The 27985-nt window shown below is 37.7% G+C and overlaps 3 protein-coding genes across 3 annotated transcripts; 2 read left to right on the forward strand and 1 right to left on the reverse strand.

Moving 5' to 3' along the window:
• Positions 1 to 1529: 1529 nt before the first annotated feature.
• LOC123539191 (galectin-5-like) lies at positions 1530 to 13492 on the forward strand. The gene is made up of 5 exons (XM_053545948.1): positions 1530 to 1628; positions 4601 to 4660; positions 5298 to 5386; positions 5911 to 6118; positions 13166 to 13492. The coding sequence occupies exons 1-5, from the start codon at positions 1530 to 1532 to the stop codon at positions 13274 to 13276; spliced, it is 567 nt and encodes a 188-aa protein (XP_053401923.1). The 3' UTR covers positions 13277 to 13492.
• A 5273-nt stretch (positions 13493 to 18765) lies between these two features.
• On the reverse strand, positions 18766 to 20166 carry LOC123546051 (putative nuclease HARBI1). Its single transcript, XM_045332238.2, has 2 exons — positions 19458 to 20166; positions 18766 to 19352 (listed from the first exon to the last, which is right to left on the reverse strand). The coding sequence occupies exons 1-2, from the start codon at positions 20164 to 20166 to the stop codon at positions 18766 to 18768; spliced, it is 1296 nt and encodes a 431-aa protein (XP_045188173.2).
• Positions 20167 to 21165: 999 nt separating this feature from the next.
• Positions 21166 to 27813, forward strand: LOC128558095 (galectin-5-like). The gene is made up of 5 exons (XM_053546926.1): positions 21166 to 21284; positions 22258 to 22317; positions 22848 to 22936; positions 24344 to 24551; positions 25894 to 27813. Exons 1-5 carry the CDS (start codon positions 21273 to 21275, stop codon positions 26002 to 26004), a joined length of 480 nt encoding a protein of 159 aa, XP_053402901.1. The 5' UTR covers positions 21166 to 21272; the 3' UTR covers positions 26005 to 27813.
• The last annotated feature ends 172 nt before the right edge of the window (positions 27814 to 27985 follow it).

Here is a 27985-nt window from a genome sequence, read left to right on the forward strand (position 1 = left end):
TCCACCCACAACTGAAGGTCAAAAAAACTTTATTAGTTGTTTGTAGATTTAGATGTGTTACGTGCACGTTTCGATGACAAAGAAAAAAAAATCATTCGTCATATTACACTCTGGAATGTACTTGATGGTTTAACATCCCCGTGTACCTTACGTAGAAGTTAATGCACTTGCGAAATGCATCCTGTTGTCGTGTAAGAAAGCATTTACACTTCACAATTTGTAAAATAAAAATTAACTTCCATTTCAATGATTTTCAAGTTTCTCTTGAATAAGAAGAATATCGAAATTGAAGAAGCCGGCAAGAAGCGTTATTTGTTAAATGGGCTTTTATTTTATTGCTGCAATTGAATGTCTTCATTCGTTTAACGAAACATATTTATTTAGTACAGTGTCACAAAGGTGCAAAATACCCGCTCTCAGTCCCCATTATTACCGTTTAGTACCCCCTTGTATCGTTTTTAGATTATTTGCCATAAAAAGTAATAAAAGTAACAAGCAAAGGATAACTAATTAAGTAACAATTAGAGCGTAAACAAAATATATTTGTAGTTGACTTATTGTTCATGTTTGAAATATCTAAACATTTCAACAATTTCGACGTAATAATGAATTTAAAATTCAAAATATTAATTTGTCAATTTCCAAAATTATGTGCTTACATAACATACTTTCATTCTTTCCTGAATTAAACATATTAGAAAATAATATTAACAGATCGTTGTTTGAAATGGGATAACTAATTAAATAACAATTAGAGCGTACGCAAAATATATTCGTAGTTGACTTATTGTATATGATTGTTGGAAATATCTAAACATTTCAACACTTTCGACGTAATAATGAATTTAAAATTCAAAATATTAATTTGACAATTTCCAAAAATTATTCTTTGCTTACATAAAATACTTTCATTCTTTCCTGAATTAAACAAATTAACAGATCATTGTTTGAAATGTGGATAATTTTATACAGCATGTTATTATTCAACAGATACACATATGCCGGAAAACCAGAATATTCTATCTAAAATAAATAACTCAGGTAAATAACAACTACACATATTTTGATTTGTTGATATCTCTAGTTTTGATGATTCGAATGCACAAGTGAACAGGTTAAAAATATGGCACAAATATATGAAAACAAATATTGCGCATTTTTTGAAAGATGAGGACTTTTCATATCCGTGGGTCATGTTTGGATGTTCAAAAGAAAACAATTCGACATGTAATTAATGTGACAATGTCTCAAAGACCTAAAAGTCTGGGACCTAACTACCGTATAAAATATTAATTCACTCAAATATATATCAAAATGTATCTTGAATATACGAGATCTAAAAGAACTACATACAAATGAATCTCCAGTTTCTACTAACTGAATTCATCGGAATAATGTATGATATCATTATAACAAAATAAGCAAAAACAGTAAAACTAGAAAAGGTAATAAAAAATGAGTAACTGCAACATGCATGCATATTAACACTTCCTCAATAGTAATCAACACTTAAAATACGGATCTAAATTATGAGGAAGATATATGAAAGAAAGGGAAAAAAATGTCCAAACTATATGAGAGTTATAGCCGCTCCTACGGAGGAAAACATCGCAAAAATGGCAAACAAAGTAAGTAACTTCTTAATTCTTCAAAATATATATTTTATCGTTTATATTTTTGGCGTTGAGTGTTATCAACACATGTTTAAACTAATATAAATTCAAATGCAGTATTAATGGAAATAAGATTTTGCTTGTCAGCCTTGTGATAAAATGTTCTAAATATGTATGTCTACAAGTTTTATTTACTTTTGCTGGGTATATAATGATTTCGATCTGTTCGACTAGAAAAAAAAGCAACAGTTAGACGAACAAATTTCTTTTGAAAAATCTCAAAACGACTGTTTCACGAAACATTGTGACAAAACAACTGTTTCAGTAAGTCATAGTTTACCATCATTCTTTTTAGCTCACCGGAGCATAAAGTGCTCAAGGTGAGCTATTGTGACCGGTCATTGTCCGGCGTCCGTTGGCGTCCGTCGTACGTCGTGCGTCGTCCGTCAACATTTGCCTTGTGAACACTCTAGAGGCCACATTTGTGATCCAATCTTTATGAAACTCTGTCAGAATGTTTGTCTTGATGATCTCTAAGTCTAGTTTGAAACTGGGACATGTTGAGTCAAAAACTAGGTCAGTAGGCCAGATCAAAGGAAAAGTTTGTGAACACTCAAGAGGCCACATTTGTGACCAAATCTTAATGGATCTTGGTCAGAATATTTGTCTTGATGATCTCTAGGTCATGTTTGAAACTGGGTCATGTGGGATTAAAAACAAGGTCAGTAGGCCAGATCAAATGAAAAGCTTGTGAACACTCTAGAGGCCACATTTGTGACCAAATCTTTATGAAACTTGGTCAGAATGTAAGTCTAGGTCAAGTTCGAAACTGGGGCATGTTGGGTCAAAAACTAGGTGAGTAGGCCAGATCAAAGGAAAAGCTTGTGAACACTCCAGAGGCCACATTTGTGACTCAATCTTAATGAAACTTGGTCAGAACGTTTGTCTTGATGATCTCTGGGTGAAGTTTAAAACTGGGTCATGTAGAATCAAAAACTAGGTCAGTAGGCCAGATCAAAGGAAATACTTGAGAACACTCTCGAGGCCACATTTGTGACCCAATCTTTATGAAACTTGGTCAGAATGTTAGTCTTAATAATCTCTAGGTCAAATTGGAAATGGGTTATGTTAGGTCAAAAACTAGGTCAGTAGGCCAGATCAAAGGAAAATCTTGTCAAGACTCTAGAGACCACAACTGAAATTTGAAACTCATTAGAATGTTTGTCTTGATTATCAATAGGTCAAGTGCGAATCTTCGTCATGTGGGGTCAAAAACTAGGCCACCCAGTCAAATCAAAGGAAAAGCTTGTGAACACTCTAGAGGCTACAGTTGTATCCCACTATTTATGAAATTTTGTCAGAATGTATGTCTTGATGCTTTTTAGGCTTAGTTTAAATTTGAGTCATATTGAGTCAAAAAGTAAGTCAGTAGACCAGATCAAAAGAAAAGCTTGCGAACACCCTAGTCGCCACATTTGTGACCCAATCTTTATGAAACTTGGTCAGAATGTTTGCCTTAATGATCTTTAGGTTAAGTCTAAAGTGGGTCATGCGGAGTCAAAAAGTAGGTCAGTAGGCCAGATCAAAGGGAAAGCTTGTGAACACTCTATAGGCCACAGTTGTTACTCAATCTTTATGAAACTCGGTCAGAATGTTTGTCTTGATGATCTCTAGATTAAGTTTTAGTCTGGGTCATTTAGGGTCAAAAACAATGTCACATGGTCAAATCAAAGGAAAAGTTTGTGAACACTCTAAAGGCTGCAGCTGTGACTCAGTCTTTATGAAACTTGGTCAGAATGTTTGTCTTGATGATCTCTAGGTTAAATTCGAAACTGGCTCATGTGGGGTAAAAAACTAGGTCAGTAAGCCCGATCAACTCTGGTTAGCGATATATAGGGCCATCATGGCCCTCTTGTTTTCAAAAGCCATGGGCTGGTCGTTAACATTCTAATTTTCGATTGTTAGCTGCTTAGCAAAGGAAAATTAGAATATAAACGTCTGTGTAAATAGTATCTAAGATAAATCGATATGTCTGTCAGTTAAACAAAGACGAAATTCAGTTGTTATATATTCTGATAAAGAACAGCATACGCGCGAGAAACATGAGAGAACACTATGACATCAATAATGACGTCAAATTATCACAGGACGTCCAATATTTTACTATTCTGATGCATAAAGTCAATTACAATTTTATCATGACATTTCAATGATCATGTTAGAATGGCTTCTTGTGGTTTGTCGCCTGTTTTAGAACGGTTCATATAATTATGCTTGGATATATATCAAATCGTTGTTAACGGCCTCATTGTTATGTTGGATGGGAAAAGTCCTCCTAATCCTTACTGCGAGGAATCAATCAGGATTATTTCCCTTGTATAATGCATTCGTCTAAATCAAAAATAAAAACTGCGATACTTTTCTTATTTCTGATCGAAACATTTTAGTGTAGGCACTCGGTTCCTAAGTTAGAACATTTCCTCTCCGGTGACCATGGTTTCGGTTGAAAATTGATGAAAAATTGTTTTCGTTCTTTTCTCTATTTCTTTTTGTTTCCTTTTGTCTTTTTCAACTTTGGAGTAATAACGCTCACATCTGAAAAAAATGCTTCTAATGGTTTTTGTAGATCTATTTGATAATGGTCCAGTCGTCATTTAAAATTATGTGAATAGAGTATCCATTTGCTTTTATTGTCATTTCTTGTTTTATCATGATATGAAATAAAGTGATAATTTAACAGTGTTGTCTACTATAATACTGAATTTAAGGGGACTCGTACACAGCATTCTCCTTCTCCAGATATGGGCTATTACTGCTGTGTACTCGTAAAATAGAATTCAGTTTTGAACTCAACTTTGTTAATTAATTTCATGCTATTTTCACTTTAAATAAAAAGTGATACACGAGAAAACATTGTATATGGGTTTCGTAGTCATAAATTGCTTAATAGAACCAACTTCCAACAACGTTCTTTAACATTTTAATAGAACCAGCTTCCAACAACATCTGGTGGACAGCAACTTGGCAGCACACCAATATATAATCCTGTAAGTTTCAATATTTTATACTTAACGTTAACGATGAGTCATTTGCAGAACACATATGCATACACATTAAATGTTTAACTTTATAAAATCTTGGGTTTTCCACAAAAATCTGTTCTGTGATATGTCACTTCGTTGAGAGGATATATTAGCAACAATTTTTCATGATCTGCACTTTCGTGACTTTTCAGAGTAACACCAACGCAATTTAGGCCATATTGTGATTTTATCAGCTTTTGATAGTGGAAGAAGACCCAATGAGTCTGAGTACTGAGGCTATTGTTCTAGGCATGAGTGACCACCACCATTCTCTAAACTAATTAGATGGCTTCCTCAAATCGAGAAGTTTAAATCCAAGGCGAGGTTTCGAACGTCGGCGAGGGGTAAGTGGTTCGAAGTCAGCGACCTTAACCACTACCTCTTGGAGGTCATTAAATCTGCCTATAAATGTATAGTGGAGAACAGAAGCTAAAACAGCATGTCACAAAGAACAGTTTTCAAATAGGACAGAATATGTATAATTTAAAATCAAATCTCAGTTAATGCTATGCTTTTGATTTCTGGTCTATTATTTTATTCTATTATAAATTATTCATATTATTAACTGATACATCTTCAGCTACATTCTTTTATATTCCAGACTGTCCCTTTCGTGTACAAATTTTCAAAGGGTATAGAATCAGGAAAGATATTTTACATCAGCGGAATGCCTTCCAAAACTCCGAAACGGTTAGGATTATGCTGTTTTAAGTTTGCATAGTATACAGTTAGTGAAAGGCTCGCAGGTTAATACTTTGTCTCTGCTGAATATAAACCAGACATGAAGAAATAAACCAGCCATGTAGTAGAAAATGTAGACTGACATTATAAATAAAGATTCATGTAATACCACTATGTATAAGATTAGAGCCCTGGCTACTTAACTAGATATCCCTCCACTTTTGACGTAGAAACACTTCATTAACACAGAACATTCCAAAATTCATTCAATATCTGACATTTTGCGATACTTATATGTACGAAGCCACTAGTACTCACAAAATACATAAATCTTTGATTTTAACTTGAAAACGCTACGAATGAAATGACATTGTTATAAAATGGTCTCCTTAGGTTTTGAGAATCGTATTAGGTCAAGTTTCGTGACAGTGTATAATTTGTTATCCTTGCAAATTTTGAGCCTTTTTTCATATATGGAACGTAGATGAATATGCCATCAGTAAAATTCTTAGATGTTTCTCTTATCTTTACAGAATTACAATCGATTTTAAGAGTGGACAAGACATAGCTTTTCATTTTGACATTAGAATCTGTTACGGTGATTTTCGGAATGTAATAGTTAGGAACACCAGGCTCAGCAATGGATGGGGCCGAGAAGAAAGTAGTCTGAATGGACCATTTCCTTTTAAAGAAGACGAATTCTTCGACATAATGATTCTGATTGAATCGGCAAGCTTTAAGGTAATGCATCCATACTGACAATTGGCTAGATTTAAGGTAATGCATCCATATTGACAATCGGCAAGCTTTAAGGTAACGCATCCATACTGACAATCGGCAAGCTTTAAGGTAAAGCATCCATACTGACAATCGGCAAGTTTTAAGGTAATGCATCCGTATGAACAATCGGCAAGCTTTAAGGTAATGCATCCATACTGACAATTTGCTAGCTTTAAGGTAAAGCATCCATATTGACAATCGGCAAGCTTTAAGGTAATGCATCCATACTGACAATCGGCAAGCTTTAAGGTAATGCATCCATACTGACAATCGGCAACCTTTAAGGTAATGCATCCGTATGAGCAACCGGCAAGCATTAAGGTAATGCATCCACACTGACAACCGGCAAGCTTTAAGGTAATGCATTCATACTGACAATCGGCAAGCCTTAAGGTAATGCATCCATACTGACAATCGGCTAGCTTTAAGGTAATGCATCCGTACTGACAATCGGCAAGCTTTAAGGTAATGCATAAGTACTGACAATCGGCAAGCTTTAAGGTAATGCATCCGTACTGACAATCGGCAAGCTTTAAGGTAATGCATCCATACTGACAGTCGGCAAGCTTTAAGGTAATGCATCCGTACTGACAATCAGCAAGCTTTAAGGTAATGCATCCATACTGACAATCGGCTAGCTTTAAAATAATGCATCCATACTGACAATCGGCAAGCTTTAAGGTAATGCATCCGTATGAACGATCGGCAAGCTTTAAGGTAATGCCTCCATACTGACAATCGACAAGCTTTAAGGTAATGCATCCGTACTGACAATCGGATAGCTTTAAGGTAATGCATCTATACTGACAATCGGCAAGCTTTAAGGTAATGCATCCATACTGACAATCGGCTAGCTTTAGGGAAATGCATCCATACTGACAATCGGCAAGCTTTAAGGTAATGCATCCGTACAGACAATCGGCTAGTTTTAAGGTAATGCATCCATACTGACAATCGGCAAGCTTTAAGGTAATCATCCGTACCGACAATCGGTTAGCTTTAAGGTAATGCATCCATACTGACAATAGGCAAGCTTAAAGGTAATGCATCCATATTGACAATCGGCACTCTTTAAAGTAATGCATCCATACCGACAATCGGCAAGCTTTAAGGTAATGCATCCATACTGACAATCGGCAAGCTTTAAGGTAATGTATCCGTATGAACAATCGGCAAGCTTTAAGGTAATGCATCCATACTGACAATCGGCTAGCTTTAAGGTGATGCATCCATATTGACAATCGGCAAGCTTTAAGGTAATGCATCCATACTGACAATCGGCAATCTTTAAAGTAATGCATCCATACTGACAGTCGGCAAGCTTTAAGGTAATCCATCCGTACCGACAATCGGTAAGCTTTAAGGTCATGCATCCATACTGACAATCGGCAAGCTTTAAGGTAATCATCCGTACCGACAACCGGCTAGCTTAAAGGTAATTCATCCACACTGACAATCGGCAAGCTTTAAGGTAACGCATCCATATTGACAATCGGCAAGCTTTAATGACATGCATACATACCGAAAATCGGCAAACTTTAAGGTAATGCATCCATACTGACAATCGGCAAGCTTTAAGTTAATGCATCCATACTGACAATCGGCAAGCTTTAAGGTAATGCATCCATACTGACAATCGGCAAGCTTTAAGGTAATGCATCCGTATGCACAATCGGCAAGCTTTAAGGTAATGCATCCATATTGACAATCGGCATGCTTTAAGGTAATGCATCCATACTGACAATCGGCAAGCTTTAAGGTAATGCATCCATACTGACAATCGGGAAGCTTTAAGGTAATGCATCCGTATGAACAATCGGCAAGCTTTAAGGTAATGCATCCATACTGACAATCGGCATGCTTTAAGGTAGTGCATCCATATTGGCCATCGGCAAGCTTTTAGGTAATGCATCCGTACCGACAATCGGCAAGCTTTAACGTAATGCATCCATATTGACCATCGTCAAGCTTTAAAGTAATGCATCCGTACCGACAATCGGCAAGCTATAAGGTAATGCATCCGTACTGACAATCGGCTAGCTTTAAGGTAATGCATCCGTATTGACAATCGGCAAACTTTAAGGTAATGCATCCATACTGACAATCGGCTTGCTTTAAGGTAATGCATCCATACTGACAATCGGCAAGCTTTAAGGTAATGCATCCATACTGACAATCGGCTAGCTTTAAGGTAATGCATCCGTACTGACAATCGGCAAGCTTTAAGGTAATGCATCCGTACTGACAATAGGCAAGCTTTAAGGTAATGCATCCGTACTGACAATCGGCAAGCTTTAAGGTAATGCATCCGTACTGACAATCGGCTAGCTTTCAGGTAATTCATCCATACTGGCAATCGGCAAGCTTTAAGATAATGCATTCGTACTGACAATCGGCTAGCTTTAAGGTAATGCATCCGTACTGACAATCGGCAAGCTTTAAAGTAATGCATCCATACTGACAGTCGGCAAGCTTTAAGGTAATCCATCCGTACCGACAATCGGTAAGCTTTAAGGTCATGCATCCATACTGACAATCGGCAAGCTTTAAGGTAATCATCCGTACCGACAACCGGCTAGCTTAAAGGTAATTCATCCACACTGACAATCGGCAAGCTTTAAGGTAACGCATCCATATTGACAATCGGCAAGCTTTAATGACATGCATACATACCGAAAATCGGCAAACTTTAAGGTAATGCATCCATACTGACAATCGGCAAGCTTTAAGTTAATGCATCCATACTGACAATCGGCAAGCTTAAAGGTAATGCATCCATACTGACAATCGGCAAGCTTTAAGGTAATGCATCCGTATGCACAATCGGCAAGCTTTAAGGTAATGCATCCATACTGACAATCGGCATGCTTTAAGGTAATGCATCCATACTGACAATCGGCAAGCTTTAAGGTAATGCATCCATACTGACAATCGGCAAGCTTTAAGGTAATGCATCCGTATGAACAATCGGCAAGCTTTAAGGTAATGCATCCATACTGACAATCGGCATGCTTTAAGGTAGTGCATCCATATTGGCCATCGGCAAGCTTTTAGGTAATGCATCCGTACCGACAATCGGCAAGCTTTAACGTAATGCATCCATATTGACCATCGTCAAGCTTTAAAGTAATGCATCCGTACCGACAATCGGCAAGCTATAAGGTAATGCATCCGTACTGACAATCGGCTAGCTTTAAGGTAATGCATCCGTATTGACAATCGGCAACCTTTAAGGTAATGCATCCATACTGACAATCGGCTTGCTTTAAGGTAATGCATCCATACTGACAATCGGCAAGCTTTAAGGTAATGCATCCATACTGACAATCGGCTAGCTTTAAGGTAATGCATCCGTACTGACAATCGGCAAGCTTTAAGGTAATGCATCCGTACTGACAATAGGCAAGCTTTAAGGTAATGCGTCCGTACTGACAATCGGCAAGCTTTAAGGTAATGCATCCGTACTGACAATCGGCTAGCTTTCAGGTAATTCATCCATACTGGCAATCGGCAAGCTTTAAGATAATGCATTCGTACTGACAATCGGCTAGCTTTAAGGTAATGCATCCGTACTGACAATCGGCAAGCTTTAATGTAATGCATCCATATTGACCATCAGCAAGCTTTAAGGTAATGCATCCGTACTGACAATCGGCTAGCTTTAAGGTAATGCATTCATACTGACAATCGGCAAGCTTTAAGGTAATGCATCCTTACTGACAATCGGCAAGCTTTAAGGTAATGCATCCGTACTGACAATCGGCTAGCTTTAAGGTAATGCATCCATACTGACAATCGGCTAGCTTTAAGGTAATGCATCCGTACTGAAATCGGCTAGTTTTAAGGAAATGCATCCATACTCACAATCGGCAAGGTTTAAGGTAATGCATCCATACTGACAATCGGCAAGCTTTAAGGTAATGCATCCGTACTGACAATCGGCTAGCTTTCAGGTAATGCATCCATATTGGCAATCGGCAAGCTTTAAGGTAATGCATCCGTACTGACAATCGGCTAGCTTTCAGGTAATGCATCCATATTGGCAATCGGCAAGCTTTAAGGTAATATATCCGTACTGACAATCGGCTAGCTTTAAGGTAATGCATCCATACTGACAATCGGCTAGCTTTAAGGTAATGCATCCGTACTGACAATCGGCTAGTTTTAAGGTAATGCATCCATACTGACAATCGGCAAGCTTTAAGGTAATGCATCCGTACGGACAATCGGCTAGGTTTAAGGTAATGCATCCATACTGACAATCGGCAATCTTTAAGGAAATGCATCCATACTGACAATCGGCTAGCTTTAATGTAATGCATCCATACTGACAATCGGCTAGCTTTAAGGTAATGCATCCATACTGACATTCGGCAAGCTTTAAGGTAATCCATCCATACCGACAAGCGGCAAGCTTTAAGGTAATGCATCCATACTGACAATCGGCAATCTTTAAGTTAATGCATCCATACTGACAATCGGCAAGCTTTAAGGTAATGCATCCATACTGACAATCGGCAAGCCTTAAGGTAATGCATCCATACTGACAATAGGCAAGCTTTAAGGTAATGCATCCATACTGACAATCTGCAAGCTTTAAGGTAATGCATCCATACTGACAATCGGCAAGCTTTAAGGTAATGCATCCGTACTGACAATCGGCTAGCTTTAAAGTAATGCATCCATACTGTCAATCGGCTAGCTTTAAGGTAGTGCATCCATACTGCCAATCGGCAAGCTTTAAGGTAATGCATCCATACTGACATTTGGCTTTTTACTATTTTCGTATCATCTGTATGCGATATCGGAATCCATCGGCTACAATAAAAATTACTTTTCATGCCGAAATCGCAAACGGAGAAAACGTAAACGATCGGAAATTGCCGATTGTTATTACGGGGTAATTGCTTGCTATCAAAAGGATTTATTTTAAGACAGACGACATTACATAATCCTGTTAATAGAATGTTATTCCAGCCCTTCTCGGCGGGCCGATATTAAAAAGCAGAGAAAAATATCGAATCTTTGAAATGCCATTGGGGTTTTTTACCTTTCTTTCTGTGAAAGTACCTGCAAATGCAAAGGCAAGCTGAGAATCAGCGGTTGCAATATATAAACCCAAAGATACTCTTTCTAATGAAAATTGTTTCCTTTTTGCGTACCTGGTCGGTGTTATCGCAGTATATGTATTCCACACATCTTTCAGTCTAAGTTATGCTGAACATTAGCATTACAAAAACGGCTTGCTGTCTAGCTTTAACACAAAGCTTATCCTTTTGTTAACTTACTACAAGCTAGCTAGTCTTTTAAATTCATACAGAGTTCTTTTTTGATAGAGTTGGTTGAGTCGCGGTGAAAATATGTTGATATAGAGGATCTAGTTAAAGGCATTGTGGTTATAGGCGGGATATTAAAAGATATGTGGACAGAAGGATTATGCAGTGATGAGAGGAACATGTTATGAAGACGTATACCGACGGGACGTTGTGGGATATTAAAGCATATGTAGACTAAAGGTTAACTTTATGCGTTGATGAGAGGGAGGGACATTTCATGAAGATGTAAACCGACGATACGTTGCGGGCTATTAAAACATATGTAGACAAAAGGTTTATGCAGTGATGAGAGGAACATATTATGAAGACGTATACCGACGATACGTTGCGGGCTATTAAAACGTATGTAGACAAAAGGTTTATGCGGTGATGAGAGGGACATTTCGTGAAGATGTAAACCGACGATACGTTGCGGTCTATTTAAACATATGCAGACAAAAGGTTTATGCGGTGATGAGAGGGACATTTTGTGAAGATGTAAACCGACGATACGTTGCGGGCTAATAAAACATATGTAGACAAAAGGTTTATGCGGTGATGAGAGGGACATTTCGTGAAGACGTATATCGACGAGACGTTGAGGGCTATTAAAACGTATGTAGACAAAAGGTTTATGCGGTGCTGAGAGGGACATTTCGTGAAGATGTAAACCGACGATACGTTGCGGGCTATTAAAACATATGTAGACAAAAGGTTTATGCGGTGATGAGAGGGACATTTCGTGAAGACGTTTACCGACGAGACGCTTTTTATAGTGATGATCAGAGGTCAGGTAGACGTATATCGACGAGTAGTGTATGTAGTGATGAGAGGGGTATTTCACGAAGACTAATATCGACGAGTAGTGTATGTAGTGATGAGAGGGGTATTTCACGAAGACGTATATTAACGACTAGTGTATGTAGGAGAGGGAAGTTTCGTCAAGACGTATATCAACGAACGGTTTATGTAGTGATGAGGGGATAATTCATGCAGACGTATATCAACCAGAGATTTATGTACTGATGAGAGGGACATTGCATAAAGACATAATTTATATGGTCGAGTGGTTATTATAGTGAAAAGAGAGATATTTCATAAAGACATACATAAGTGATTTTACATATTAATCAGGAGTTCATTAAATTGAATATACATGAGTGAGAGGGGAATTTAGGGTAGAGAAGGATATTGTATGAAGATATATGCATTAGTAAGAGGTTTATGTAGAGAGAAGGATGTTGTATGAAGATATATACATCAGTGAAAGGTGTATGTAGAGTGGAGAAGGATATTGTATGAAGATATATACATGAATGAGAGGTTTATGTAGAGCGGAGAAGGATATTGTATGAAGATATATACATGAATGGAAGGTATATGTAGAGCAGAGAATGATATTGTATGAAGATATATACATGAATGAGAGGTTTATGTTGACTGGGAAGTTATTTTTTAAACTCATAAAAGATACATAGTTACATGAATGAGAGGTTAATTTAGGTACTGAAATAATTTTACATGGAGACGTAAATGTGTAAGATACTAAATTGTTATGTACTTCTCAAGCAGGATTTAATGCCAGCGTTAAACTATAAACTTCTCTATTTTTACTTTTAATCAAGTCATGCCTATTGTCTTTTGAAAAACTGATGTCGGTCATTTTTAAAGGTTCTCGTCTTTGTCTTTATAGGTAGCAGTAAACAATCAACCTCTATTAGAATTCATGCACCGTGTTCCGTTCCATCGCATCGACACGCTACACATAACTGGTGATGTTCGGCTCTGTCAGGTCAGACCTTAGATATCAAACGGCCACTGAGAACAGCAGAATGATCGAGAGAAACGAAGAAAATATCCGATTAACATTTGCAAACATTTTTATATCTGTATTTTTCGTGCGCTCATAATGATATACATATGTTCATTCCATTCCCATTTTATTATTTAATAAAATTGGTAAAATTTAATTGAAACTATTGTAAAGATGCATGGAACATTAAAGTGAATTTACAATGCTGATCGCATAATCTGTATTTGGGTGAAACCAGATGTCAAATTGATACATGTAGCTTAGACATGAACTCTTTATATTTACAAATAATGTTCTTTTTGTAAAGACAGAACGCCCTCTCGTAGGTTCTTTTCGGCGTCTTCAGCAATTAATATAACTCTTGCGACTGGATATCAGCCAAGGAATTCCGTAAATACATACAGAGAATCAGTATGATCACTCCGGCCTTTTGCCATGTAAGATATGAAATTTTTATATAAGTTCCTCGTAACGTCACATTGAGGAGGCCATCCAAATGTTAGTGTCCTGTTATTTAAGAGTGTATTAAGTTTTCAAGCAAACGAGTGTCGTCATAACTGCATGGACCTTCAGTCAGAAAGGCACGTTTTGGGACAAACTGGTTCTAGTTCTTTGTATGCTTTACAATGACGTTTATCCGGACAGCCTTGTAAAAGTATCTGAATCTGGCAACCAGTATATAAACATTCATCTATAATAAATTCCATATCATGACTTGTGAAGTTTCATTAAAGTTCATGATGACGATTTTTCTTCGCGCGATGTTTTCCCATATACAACATTATAAAAATTTGCAAGGCCTGGCATACCAAAATTAAAGAATTTATCCAGCCAAAATAAATGACTGATGTTTTAATGAATTCTGCAGGGTAGATGAAAAAATGATAAAACCATAACCTCGAATTTTGATACATTTATGAATATATACCTCATTTTTTATGAACGTTTGAATCAATTCATTAAAGATACAACGCTACAAAGTTAAGATAAGGTACAGAAAATTTTAACACGTTAAAATTAATGATTTCAAGTTGTCCCTTGAAAATCGGCTTGAAATTTACGTATATCTTAGTTCTAGATAAATATCTAAAAACAACAAACAAGTACATGGACATATACATTTTATTTTACAATATTCTAGACCATACTGTGAGAAGTTTTATTAAAATCTACAATTTAGAAATTTAGAATTGTGACTTTTCCATAGACTCCCATTATAAAAACTTACGTGAGTTCCATTTTTTTTAAATTAGTCTACTAGCTTAAATCAAGTACACGATACTATCTTTTTTATTTGCCGATTTTTTTTTAGTTTAAAAAAGTCGGGGTTTAATCAGATTCTACATTTTGGAAAAAATTGATCCGAATGAGCAGAGCTACCTTAACTAGATATTTTCCTTAATCCGGAAGTTGAAAGATCTGTCAACAATTTAACCGAACACGTTGCAATGCAAACACTTAAAACAAACTATATCTTGTATGCAATAAGGATTACAAAGGTCAAGGAAGAAAATTCGTAATTATCAGGACAGTGGCTCTGCTACTTATTAGAAAAAAATCACATAGCGAAAATGGCTAACAATGTAAGTATTCTTTTATTATATTTTGAAAATATGAATGTCATTGTTAACCTGTCTTGCAGCGTTTTTTTTTTCTCTGACACGTGATAAGTATAATACTAACTTGAATTTGCAATGCAAAAATGTATTGAGAAAAGCTGTTTATTAAAATGATTCACTCAGATATTTCCGGAAATCTTAGCTCTCAATAAGGAATAATAGCATTATTTCTCTTGATTAACCTTAAACACTGCTCTCTTATCTGTAGCCTTAATTATGTTATTAATTCATTGTAATCCATACTGTTGAAAACTTCTAATACTTAATACTATACATCAAATCAACTACAAATGTATTAAGAAAGACAAACAGTTTCCAGTTAATGTGTAGTAAAGTAGATTATTTCATTTTCAAAATAACGAAAAATGTATGCCATGTAGATTTTTTATTCAAAAAACAATTCTATTTCATTCTATTTAAAGCTGAAATGTGACAGTATTGTTTAAACCATTATAGCTAGGTTTTGTTGTTATCAACACACACGGACGAGCACGCACGCACACATATACACGTGCGCACATGCGCACGTACGAACGCAATCACGCACAATGCTTATTATGATAATGGTTCTATAGATATAAATCTGGTATTATAGTTAATTCATGAATTTGCTTTGCTTTTATCGTTTCTACAGAAACACAGTGGAAGCACAATAATATATAATCCTGTAAGTTTATATTTTACCATGGACACTTGTTATGCACCATTTGCAGTAAGGGTAAAATTTCCTGCATAAACATTGTATAAATACTCTTCTTTTTTAGAAGAAATGTTTATATCACATAATTTTGGTAGTCGGAGTTCTCTTCTCTTACAAAGTTTTAAATTTCGTTTTTATTTTTCTATAATTAAATCTATGTATTGACAGAACAGACCAGAATCTATGGTTCTGTCATTTTATGTATGAAATTAAACAGATGAAACTTGTTCGAATGTTTTTTTTTTTTTTTTTTTTTTTTTGCATTTTTTCGCAGGATATACCTTTCGGCAGACGAATTTAGGAGATATTAAACCAGGAAAAATATTCTTTAACCTTAGGACGGCCAGCACATATTCATGCAACCTCGCCAGGTATATGTATGTTTCTGACAACACAGAAAATGACGTCACTCTACCTTCAGCTATTTCAGGAAGTAAGTAAAATGAAAGTAGAAATGCTAAACTTGAAAACGAAAGCCGCATTTTGATTCGTAGATAGTCAGGGGTCACGCGCAGGGGTCACCCCGTCTAAATGTATGCGCGTGGACTTCATTTCTTTTTTTTTCGCTATTGGGGAGCCAATTTTCAGCACTTTATTACGAATTGAAATTACCTGGGCTTTAGTACAGCATGTCAGCTTTTAATCTATGAAAAAGTATTTGAGCTCTGGATAAACACTGATAAGCTGATTCTATTCAAAAGCAATTCACTAAATGAGATATATTATTTCGATTCTAACATGTTATGGGGCCGTCACACCATGACGTTCTGGTCAACGTTCTCTGAACATTTCAATCGTTCAATTTTTTAGCGTTCTAGAATGAGGATGACACATCTGGCGTATGACTAACGTGTGCCTAACGCATGACTAGCGTGTGTCTAACGCACGAGAAGCGTGTAACAGCGACCAAGTAAGATACCCCTGAAAACCATTAGCGTGTGCTAACGTGCCACTGGCGCGCGACGAACGATTTGTCAACGTTAGACGAGCGTGTTGAGCGTGTGACTAACGTGTGAATAACGACAGAATAGCGTTTTACTGGCGTGTGATTTTTACGGTCGAACGTGTAAAAAACGCTGGAAATTTCATAGTGAATTCAGTTGTTCTTGTGAGTTTGAACAGTCAGCATCATGCCGCCAAGACGAAAAAAGGGTGGGATGGGGGCTTCTGCTACTAGCGCTGCAAGTAAGAAGAATGCAAAGCCTCTTTCACTAGCAATGTCTTCGGACGAAGAAGAACACAAGGAGGAAGAGCACATCCGAGAAGTAACGCACCATGTGACAGCCCCTGAAGACCCTAAACACCCTGAAAACCCCAATGAGGACGGTCCGACCATAGCAAAGAGAGGGAAGAAGCAGAGAAAGGATTGCAGGATCCTGGACCGGGCGGTTGAAGATAGTCTGGTGGAGTTTTTCCGCGAAAACGAACTGCTGTGGAACTCACAGAAGACAGATTACATGAACAAGGCGAAGAGGCAACGGATACTCGAGGCCAAGGCCACAGAACTGCAGATCAGCGTGGACCGCTTGTGGACCTGGTTCAATTCCCTCAGGGACATGTTCACAAGGCAAGTATTTACGTTTAAATTTTGGAAAATGCTTCAAGTAATTGCCCTGACTTTAACAATAATGGAATTTATATACTTACCACATACCTACCATATACGTATATACTTACCATATTCTTACCGTATGCTTATAATATCTACCAGGTTGGACAAGAAGAAGAGTGGGGATGGACAGCAACAATTGACGGAGAGGGAGACATGGATAAAAGACAAATCTGGATTTTTCAACCGTGCTGTCAACCACCGCTCAAAGCCCGTCAAGAGTGTAAGTACTGATACAGATATTGAACTAATCATATAATTATACTTCAAAATTGAATAATAAGTAAAGGATAAATGTCTGTACAATTGTTTATTGTCAATTTCCAAACACGCTGTGTTTACCTGTGTCATTTCGTGTCTTTCTAGTTGAAGGCGATCATAGCCGAAAGTCAGGGCGACCTGGATAAGACTGAGCGGGCAGCGGCGGAGGAGAGGGTTGAAGTTGACGAGTTTGATGAGAACGTCACAGAACGTCAACCCATCCCAGCCCTGTCGGTGTCCTCCGACATGGCGACCCTCCAGAGGAAGGCCAAGGAGAGCAGCGACATGCTGACGATGCTGCGTGATCAACTCCCGCCTCCCGAGCCAGTCACCGAAAGGACCACCTACGCCGCCTACGTCAAAAGTGTGCTGCTGGGGCTGAGTTTAAAGGACTTTCGCCGGGCCCGGAAAGGCATCAACAACGTCCTGAAGCCTTTCTGCGAGTCGGATTCAACTGACGACGACAGTGAGGACCGGTCCAATAGACCCGCCCCCCCTCCAGACAGCACTCGATTTTGCTTTGAATTATAACTAGAATTTGTGCGTAATTAGGCAACCCCTCGTATATCCAGACTTGCCTCATTACTAAAATTGACAAATAGCTGGCACGAAAGTTAGTCAAAAGTACAATTAGATCTAGTTTGATCGGTTCAAACTTTGATCAAAATCACTCGTCTCTACTTTAGGAAGCCATCTGACCATTTTCATTTTTTAATGTATTTTCAGTGTCACTGGTGACACGACCTCGTCGCAACACCCCTCGAGCAAGAAGCCGTGTCAGAGCCAGGACGAGTGCCAGTCACAGCATGGAGGTTGGCAGCCACCTCCAAGTGAGTGGGGACCACCTCCGCCCTAAGCCATTTCGGTCTTCAGCTTCGCGGACTCTGCCTACATGTCCCTGATTCAAGACCAGCGGCTCTGCGAGTCAGGTTATCAGAAATACTGACTATACTACGATATTGAATAGCAAGTGAAAGACAATTGTTAATTTCCTATTGTTTATTATTGTGTAATTGCAGTTGAAGGCGATCATGGTCAAAACTCAGGGGTCCTGGATGAGGCCGAGCACTTGTATGATTGTGTTATTATGATTATTATTTTCTTTAATTGTTTCATGTTATGTTGATTTGCTATTATTATTTCTGTGATTTACGAAATAACGGGTGTTATTTTTGGGGGTTTATGTTCTTTAAATAAATGATTTAAATTTGACACTGAATTTTTGTTTTTTAATGCTTATCATTAAAAAACATAAACACATCAACACACATTGTTCATGTCCCAAAAGTTTTCATATCATATCCAATTGCCATGGAACAGCACCAGCCTCTGAGTTGCACCAGTGTTTCAGGAGGTCCCTCTGGCGCTTCCCCTGTCTGTTGTCCACGTTAGGCCCTCTGACATTGACGATGTCCTCCAGATTGAGCTGTGTTCTCCAATGTCCAGGAATTACTTGATGATTATCGTCCTCACGGTCCATGCGAATGTTCTGCTGACGTGGATACCTCATACGAATGAGATTGTGCAAACACAGGCACGTGGTAACGATGAGCCTTACGGTTGCGGGAGCATGGTTCATAGTGGTGAGGAGAACCTGGAACCTATTGGCAAGGATGCCAAAGGCATTCTCGACCACACGACGTGCCCTTGACAGCCTGTAGTTGAAGATCCTATCGTCGTCGCTCATACCACGGTGCGAATACAGCTTCATCATGTTAGACCTCAAGGCAAACGCGTCGTCACCGATTAGGTAGTACGGCACATCCTCGTTGTCGTTGGGCAGGGGTTCAGCTGGTGGGAAGCCAGTGGAGCCATCATCGATGCATTCTTTCAGCTCAGACCCGTTATAGATTTGTGCGTCGGATGCTGCTCCTTTCCCTGAAAAACACAAATTACATCAACGTAAACATACAGTACAAATAGTAACACCAAGAATAATCTAATTCAATCTCCACTAAAGACATTATGTGAAAGAACACTTACCACCAACATCTGCCCAGCTGAACTTGTAATCTGCGTCCACTAGGGCCATAATCACCACAGAATAGAATCCCTTGTAGTTGTAGTAGGTTGATCCTGAAGAGTTAGGGCATCTGCAGGCAACATGTTTGCCGTCAAGGGCACCACAACAATGAGGGAAGTTCCACCTTGTCATGAACTGGTTGGCAATCTCACGCCAGGCTTCAGGAGTGCTTGGAGGGGTCATCACATCATCCAGATACTCGTCAACGATCGCCCGGCACACTTCACGGACAAGGACGGAGATTGTGTTGGATGGAACGCGCCACCCAAACTTCATGTCAGCATACTTAGATCCAGAAGCCAAATGTCGCAGTGTCACCGCCAGTTTCAGGCCAGGTTCGAGGGGCTCTCGGTAAAAGGTGTGCTGCTTTGTCAATCTGCCTCTGACACGTCCAAGCATCTCATCAAATATTTCAGGTGGCATGCGCATGAAGTTCGTGAAGGTACTGACATCTTCCTGGCGAAGCTCAACCATGAGTAGGTCGTACAGACCAAACTCTTGATGCCTTAATATCCATGATTTAGTCCAGCACTGTCGTCTTCGTCGGGGTCTTCTTCTCTGCGGGCGAGGTCCCTCGATGTGTTCAGCTATGTTCAAGTACAGTACATCTACTTCATGCTGGGCTATAGCAAGCATATATAGCCTCCTTAGTCTTTCTGGATCTTCCATAGTAGGTGCTCTCTACGGTAGCCCAAAATCAAATGAACCTTGCTTACAAAGCATCGGTTTATATACCCATATGCATGGACGTTCGGGAAACGCTCGAATGACGTTCAATGGACGCCAAAGGACGTTCGTTTGACTTTAGTCACACGCTGCGTGCGCTAGGGGACCGTTCAGCGGTCGTTGATAGGTCGCCAGTGAGTCGTTCACTACAAAGCAAACGATTAGTACCAACCAAGTAACGCTAGAGTAACGACTGACTAACGATGGCCGGACGCGTGCAACGCTCGGCGAACGTTAGTAAAACGTTCCACGAACGTTCTTAAACGTTCTTCAGCGTTTAAAATTAAACGTTGAAGAACGCTGGTCTCAGTGAGAACTTTTGTGCATGATCAAAACTTTTTTTCCGGACCAGCGTTCTCCGCCGATTCCCGGCGATCACCGACGTTCACTAGCGTTCACACAAGGGTGGTTTCTTAACAGGGTAATCAAAAGCAATTTACAAAGTTATATCATCATTTAGAAGAAAGATTTAAACAACTTTTGCCGTCGAAGCAGATTCGATCTCTGAAACCTTTTAAAAGATATAACAGATAAATCGAATTAATCGTTAATTAATGTGTCAAAAAAAACCTATAACACAGATAATCGGAAATATTAAATGTTCTACATGTGTTGGTGTTTAGTAAGAAATTATGCTGCTCTGCATATACTAAGATATTCCGAAAGGATTGTTTGGACCTAAAAACAGGAGTCAAACTACAGTATAAAATATTACTAGTTTACTCACATATATACCTAAACCGCTCAAAATGTATCTTGAACATACGAGATCTAAACGAACTACATATCAATGAATCCTCAGTTTCTACTAACGGAACTCATCGGAAAAATGTATGATATCATTATAACAAAATAAAACAGTTTACATTGTACTATATATAAGGTTATCAAAAATGAATAACTGCAACATGCATATTAACACTTCCTCAATAATGAGCATCACTTAAAGTACGGATCTAAATTATGAGGAAGATATAAAAAAGAAAGGGAAGAAAAGTCCAAACTATTTGTAATTTGTCGCCGCTCCTACGGCGGAAAACTTCGCAAAAATGGCCAACAAAGTAAGTAACCTCTTAAATATTCAAAATATATATTTTATTGTTAATCTTTTTGACGATGGTTATTTTCAACTCATGTTTAAACTAATACAACTTTGATTTTGCAGTATCAATGGAAACAAGGTTTGCTTGACCAGACTTCGATAATATCGGCTAAATATGTATGGTATGAAGTTGGTTTACTTTTGCATGGGATATAATGATTCGATCGTTCGATTAGAAAAATGGACGAGAAAAATAAATATTTGAGAATTCAGACAAACGACGGTTTCAGTAAATTATAGTTTGCCATCATTTTTTTTCAGAAGCCGTGGGCTGGTCGTTAACATTCTATTCTTCGGTTGTCAGCTGCTTAGCAAATTAAAGTAAAACTAGAATAATAAACGTCTGTATAAATAGTATCTAAGATAGACCGATTTGTCTGTCAGTTAAACAAAGATGGAAGTCAGTTGTTATATATTCTGCGATAAAGAACAGCATACGCGTGAGAAACATGAGAGGACACTTTGGCGTCATTTATGACGTCAAATTGCCACATGACGTCCGATTTATTACTATTCTGATGAATAAAGTCAATTACAATTTTTTCATGACATTTAAATGATTATGCCAAAATGAATATAAACAATACCTTCTTGTGGTTTGTCGCCAGTTTTTGCACGGTTTATATATGCTTGGATATTTAAACAATCGTTGCTAACGGTCCCATAGTTCAGTTTGTGCTCATCCGAACACTGAACCGTGGTAAATTTGACTCGTACACAGCCTTCGTCTAGTTCAGATATGAACTAATACTGCTGTGTACTCGTCCAATAAATTTCAGTATTGTATTCAACTCTATTAATTAACCTCATACTATTTTCACTTTATTCACAAAGTGATACACGTGGTAAGAATTGTATCTGGGATTTTTAGGTCATTAATTGCTTACCTTAATATCAAAAGTGTTTGTTTTTGTTCTTTAACATTTTTATAGAACCAACTTCCAACAGCGTCTGGTGGACAGCACCTTGGTAGCACACCAGTATATAATCCTGTAAGTGTTAATGTTTTATACTAAACATAAACGATGAATCATTTGCAGAACACATAGAGTTACACGAATACAGTTTAGGTCATATGGCGACATTATCAGCTTTTGATAGTGGAGGAAGACCACTGGTGTCACTCAACTTAAGCTATTGTTCTAGGCATGAGTGGGTACCTTGGTAGAACGCCATCCTTCCCTAAGCCAATTAGATGGCTTCCTCACATGAATAATTTTAAATCCCAAGCGAGGTTTCGAATCCACATCGGTGAGGGTAAGTGGTTCGAAGTCAGCGTCCTTAACTGCTCCCTCTTGGAAGTCACTCAATCTGCCTCTAAAAGTACAGATAAGATAGAACAGAAACTTAAGTAGAGCATATCACAATGAGCAGTTTTCAAATAGTGCAGAATATGTATAATTTAAAATGAAAACTTGGTTAATGCTATGCGTTTGATATATGATCTTTCATATTTTTTTCTGTTATAAATTCCTCATATTATTACCAGATACATCTTCAGCTACATTCTTGTATATTCCAGACTGTCCCTTTCGTTTACAAAAATTTAAAGAGTGTGATACCAGGAAAGATATTTCATATCAGCGGAATACCTTTCCAGAATCCGAAACGGTAAAGATTAACTCCACTTTTGTCGTAGAACACCTCACAGAAAATTCCAAAACCATTATTCAATATCTGACATTTTACGATACTTATATGTACCTAGTCACTACTAGTCACAAAATGCATAGATCTGTGAGTTTAAACATGAAAACGAATGAGATGACTTTTTATACGCCCGTCTCTGAAAGACCGGGCGTATTATGTAAACACCCGTGGCGGCGGATGGCGGGCGGGCGGTCGGCGTCCAAAGCATGTCCGCGCTCTAAGTCGAACAGTTTTCATCCGATCTTCACCAAACTTGCTGACAATATTTGTAGGCATAATATCTCGGCCAAGTTCGATAACCAGCCAATCGTCCCAGGCACTCTTGGATTATGGCCCTTGAATTACTCGAAAATCTGCGAATTTAGCCTTGTCCGCTCTCTAACTCAAATAGTTTTCATCCGATCTTTACCAAACTTGCTGACAAGGTTTGTGGGCATAATATCTCGGCCAAATTCAATATCCAGCCAAACCGCCTTAGGCACTCTTGGATTATGGCCCTTGAATTACTCGAAAAACGGCGAATTTAGCCTTGTCCTCTCTCTAAGTCGAACAGTGTTCATCCGATCTTCACAAAACTTGCTGACAATGTTTGTGGGCTTAACATCTCGGCCAATTTCGATAACTACCCAAATCGTCCTAGGCACTCTTGTTACAGGCTGATTATACTTCAGGGCTGACCGGGAATCGAACCCGGGACCTTTCACACCTAAGGCGGACACTCTACCACGTCGCTATAAAAGCTAGCTCAATAGCAAGGAAATATAAGTGCACCCTTATACTCTACCCTACTATATACATCCCCCTCCATTTCGAATTCGTCCTCGAATTCCAGGAGTTTGAACCTCTGTGGGCCGTTCCAAGGTGTCCATTCATATCTGTTCATGAGTTATTTACGTTGGGCGCCAAATGTTACAGGTTGAAAATACTTCAGGCCTGACCGGGAATAGAACCCGGGACCTCTCACACCTAAGGTGGACACTCTACCACGCCGCTATAAAAGCTAGCTCAATAGCAAGGAAGTATACGTGCACCCTTATTCTCTACCCTACTACACTCTTGGATTATGGTTACTGAATTACTCGAAAAACTGCGAATTTAGCCTTGTCCACTCTTTAAGTTGAACAGTTTTCACTCGATCAATGTTTATGGGCATAATATCTCGGCCAAGTTCGATAACCACCCAATTCGATGGCGGGATATTTTGTGACAGTCTGGCACTCTTGTTATAACATGGTCATATGTGGCTGTGAGAATTGTATAAAATTGTATAATTTGTTATCCTTGCAAATTTTAAGCCGTTTTTCATACATGGAGCGTTGATGAATATGCCATCAGTAATGTTCTTAGATGATTATCTTATATTTACAGAATAACAATCAAATTAAAGAGTAGACGAGATGAAATTTTTCATTTTGACATCAGATTCTCTTACCTTCGTGCCAGCAATGTAATAGTTAGGAACATCTGGCTCAACAACAGATGGGGACAAGAGGAAAGAACTCTGAACGGACCCTTTCCTTTTAAACAAGACGAACCCTTCGACATAATGATTCTGATTGAATCGGCTAGCTTTAAGGTAATGCACCCATATGAACAATCGGCTGTTTCCTATTTTCTGCTGAGAATCAATGGTTGCAATAAATTAACCAATTACACTAAGAAAATTGTCTCCTTTTTGAGTAACTTGCCGTGATATAACAGTATATGTATTTCAAAGGTCTTTCCGTCTGAGTTATGCTGAACATTAGCATAACAAACCGGTCGTTGGCTACCTTTTACACATAGCTTGCCTTGTTGTTAACTTACTACAAGCTCGTCTTTTAAATTCATATCGAGTTATTTCGTGAGACAGTTGGTGGAGTCAAGGTTAATGAGTTAGGGATAAGTATATTCTTTTTAAAAGCATTGTTGTTATAGGCGGGGTATTGAGACTTTTATACAAAAGAGGTTTATGCTGTGATTAGTGGGATATTTGATGAAGACGCATATTGACGAAAGCGTTTAGTAATAATCAGTGCCGGATATTTCATAAAGACATATGTCGACGAGAGGTATGTGGGGATGACAGGGATGTTTCGCGAGGTTGTGTATCTACGTGACAATAGGTTTATTTGGTGATGAGAGGGATATTTCTTGAAAACGTATATCGACGAACGCGAACGGTTTATGTAGTGATGAGAGGGATATGTCATGAAGACGTATATTAATGAGTGATTTATGTAGTGATTAGAACATTGCATAAAGACATAATTTATATATGGCTGATAGATTTATGTAGTGATGAAAGGGATATTTTATAAAGACGTATATCGACGATACGTTTGGCAGAGGTATGTAGTGATGACAGCGATATTTCACGAGGGCTTATATCTACGAGAGGTTTATGTACTGATGAGAGGGATATTTCAGGAAAACATATGTCGGGGTGTTTCATAAAATTATACACGAGTGAGATGTTTATGTAGAGTAAAGAAGGATATTGTATGAAGATATTTACATGAATAAGACGTTTATGTAAAGTGGAGAGAAGGATATTGTACAAAGGAATATATATATATATATATATATATATATATATATATATATATATTGGATGTTTTTTCTTACATATATATTGAGTGAGAGGTTTATGTAGAGTGGATTAGAATATTTTATGAAGATATATAAATGAATGAGAGGTTTATGTAGAGTTGAGAAGGATATTGTATGAATGAGAGGTTTATGTAGTATCTGGAATGATAATTCACGAAGACGTAAATGTGTAAGACACCTAATTGTTATGTACTTCAGAAGCATGATAAAATGCCAGAGTTAACCTACAATTCTTCTCTATTGTTACTTGTAATCAAGTCAGACCTATTGTCTTTTGAAAAATTAATGCTGGTCATTATTAAAGGCCCTCGTCTCTATCTTTGTAGGTATCGGTTAACAGTCAACCTTTATTTGAATTCATGCACCGAGTTCCCTTCCGTGGCATCGACACGCTTCATATATCTGGTGATGTTCGGCTCTTTGAGGTCAGAATCTAGATATCGAAGAGCAGGCCACTGACAACAGCTGGATGATTAAGAGAAACGGAGAAATCATTTGATCAGCATAATAATCTATTGCTTTAAAACTTGCAACACTTGTTAACCATCAAAAGCTGACTCTGTACAGCAAGAAACATAACTCTATCCTGCTTTTTGCAAGAAGCATGGCCTCTTTTGGACTTAGAAAATATCAGATTTCTTGAATAAGTTTTGCGTTTAGGTCAACTTTTCTTCTTAACGGTCAAAGCTATTGCTTTAAAACTTGGTCCAGGAGCAGTTATTTGCCATTAAAAGATGATTCTACACAGCAAGTTTTTTTGCAAGAATTATGGCCCCTTTTGCACTTAGAAATTTATGGGTATGACAATATTTCTATTATACAGAGACAAAAAATCAGATGAGCGTCTGCACCCGCAGGGCGGTGCTCTTGTTTTAATTTACGATACGCCGAGCAAAGAAATCCTTCGAACAGGATGCACCTGTATTACTCGGTCTAAAAAGCCCATCCTTTGTATGACGTCACATACTTTTTTTTTAAATACAATGCTAAGTTGGTGTTTTGATTATGCTTCAGATGGAAAAGAATATAACGAAAGATTACATTTTTTTTGGTGTGGAGTGTATTTGTAATAATTTAACTGAACACTGGCTCCACCATTATACAGCAATAACCCTTTTCACGGCCTTTGACTCAGCTCCAAAAATCAGACATTAATTCCAAGAGTCAAAATCGGTTTTTAAAAGTCTAAAACTTTATGTTCTCAGACTGGAAAGTGGCCCGTCTTACAGTTTTGCTGTCAATTGGACTTGCGGGGTAATAGTATGTTCATCATTTACATTCATGGTGCACAAATCGGCCAGGAACATCATTCAGCTGATCTTCTAAAATAAGAACTTGAGCGATTAATGTATACAAAATGCACAATATGATGTTCATGAAAGCATACAAAATAATAAATGTACATGACTATGATTAATCCATGATATCAATTAGATATTATTTTACACTTTATGCCATAACAGCAGACCATTCTACCTCCGTTTACTTGCTCCTGGTAAAAATATTATCTTTTACACCATAACCAGTAGCACATAATTATCGTCTGGTCTAGTATCAATAGAAATAAAAACTGAAAAGGAAAACTGGTTTTCACAATAAGTTATCTGATTGGTATATTCTATTGTATATATATGTGTACCAAACTAATCCACGTTACAAAACAAACGGTTCGATTTTGTTTAGCCGGACGATTTATAAAAGACTTACATGTACGTGTAAGTGTCTACTCAACTCAATCTCCTTTTCTATGTTTTCACAAGAAAACCTTTTTCAAAGGACTAAACGTCCCGTCTGCAGTTTCACATTTTCATATAAAGTAACTAAAAATGTTACAAAATATTTGTGACATCTTTAGAAATATGAATGACTAATCGCGTAAAATAATTTTTCAATCGCATACAAATTTTCATCACAAAATTAACGGTAAATAAACCGATCTATCCATTTTGTATTTTCAATATAGTATACAAAATATGTTAAACTTTAGATTAAATTTGTAATATTTTTGAAGTTTTAAAAAGTGAATACTTTGAAGTATAAATATTGAATAATACTTCGACCTGATCTGATAACGTGTAAAGATTTTTCACGTAATACTTTACCAACTTCCAACAAGATATATATGGACAGATTTCGTCAATACTCGAGGGTTTTTGGAAATATAGTTTCTCAATGTCATATATTTTACAAATATTATTCACGGCAACTGGATTTTGTCGTTATAAAATCATCTTTATATTACGAATTATTTTGCCACAATAAAGAAGATTTTGATCACACAATATATTTTACAGAGTGCATTGAATAAAGATAGATATGTTATTAATCATATCTTACCTGAGAATCCGGCTTTATTCTTATTTTCGTCAGAAAAGAACAAGCATTCCCAAGTCTAGATCCACTCACAAAATAGATATA

The sequence above is a fragment of the Mercenaria mercenaria genome, chromosome 1 (assembly GCF_021730395.1).
Source record: "Mercenaria mercenaria strain notata chromosome 1, MADL_Memer_1, whole genome shotgun sequence".
Taxonomy (NCBI): domain Eukaryota; kingdom Metazoa; phylum Mollusca; class Bivalvia; order Venerida; family Veneridae; genus Mercenaria; species Mercenaria mercenaria.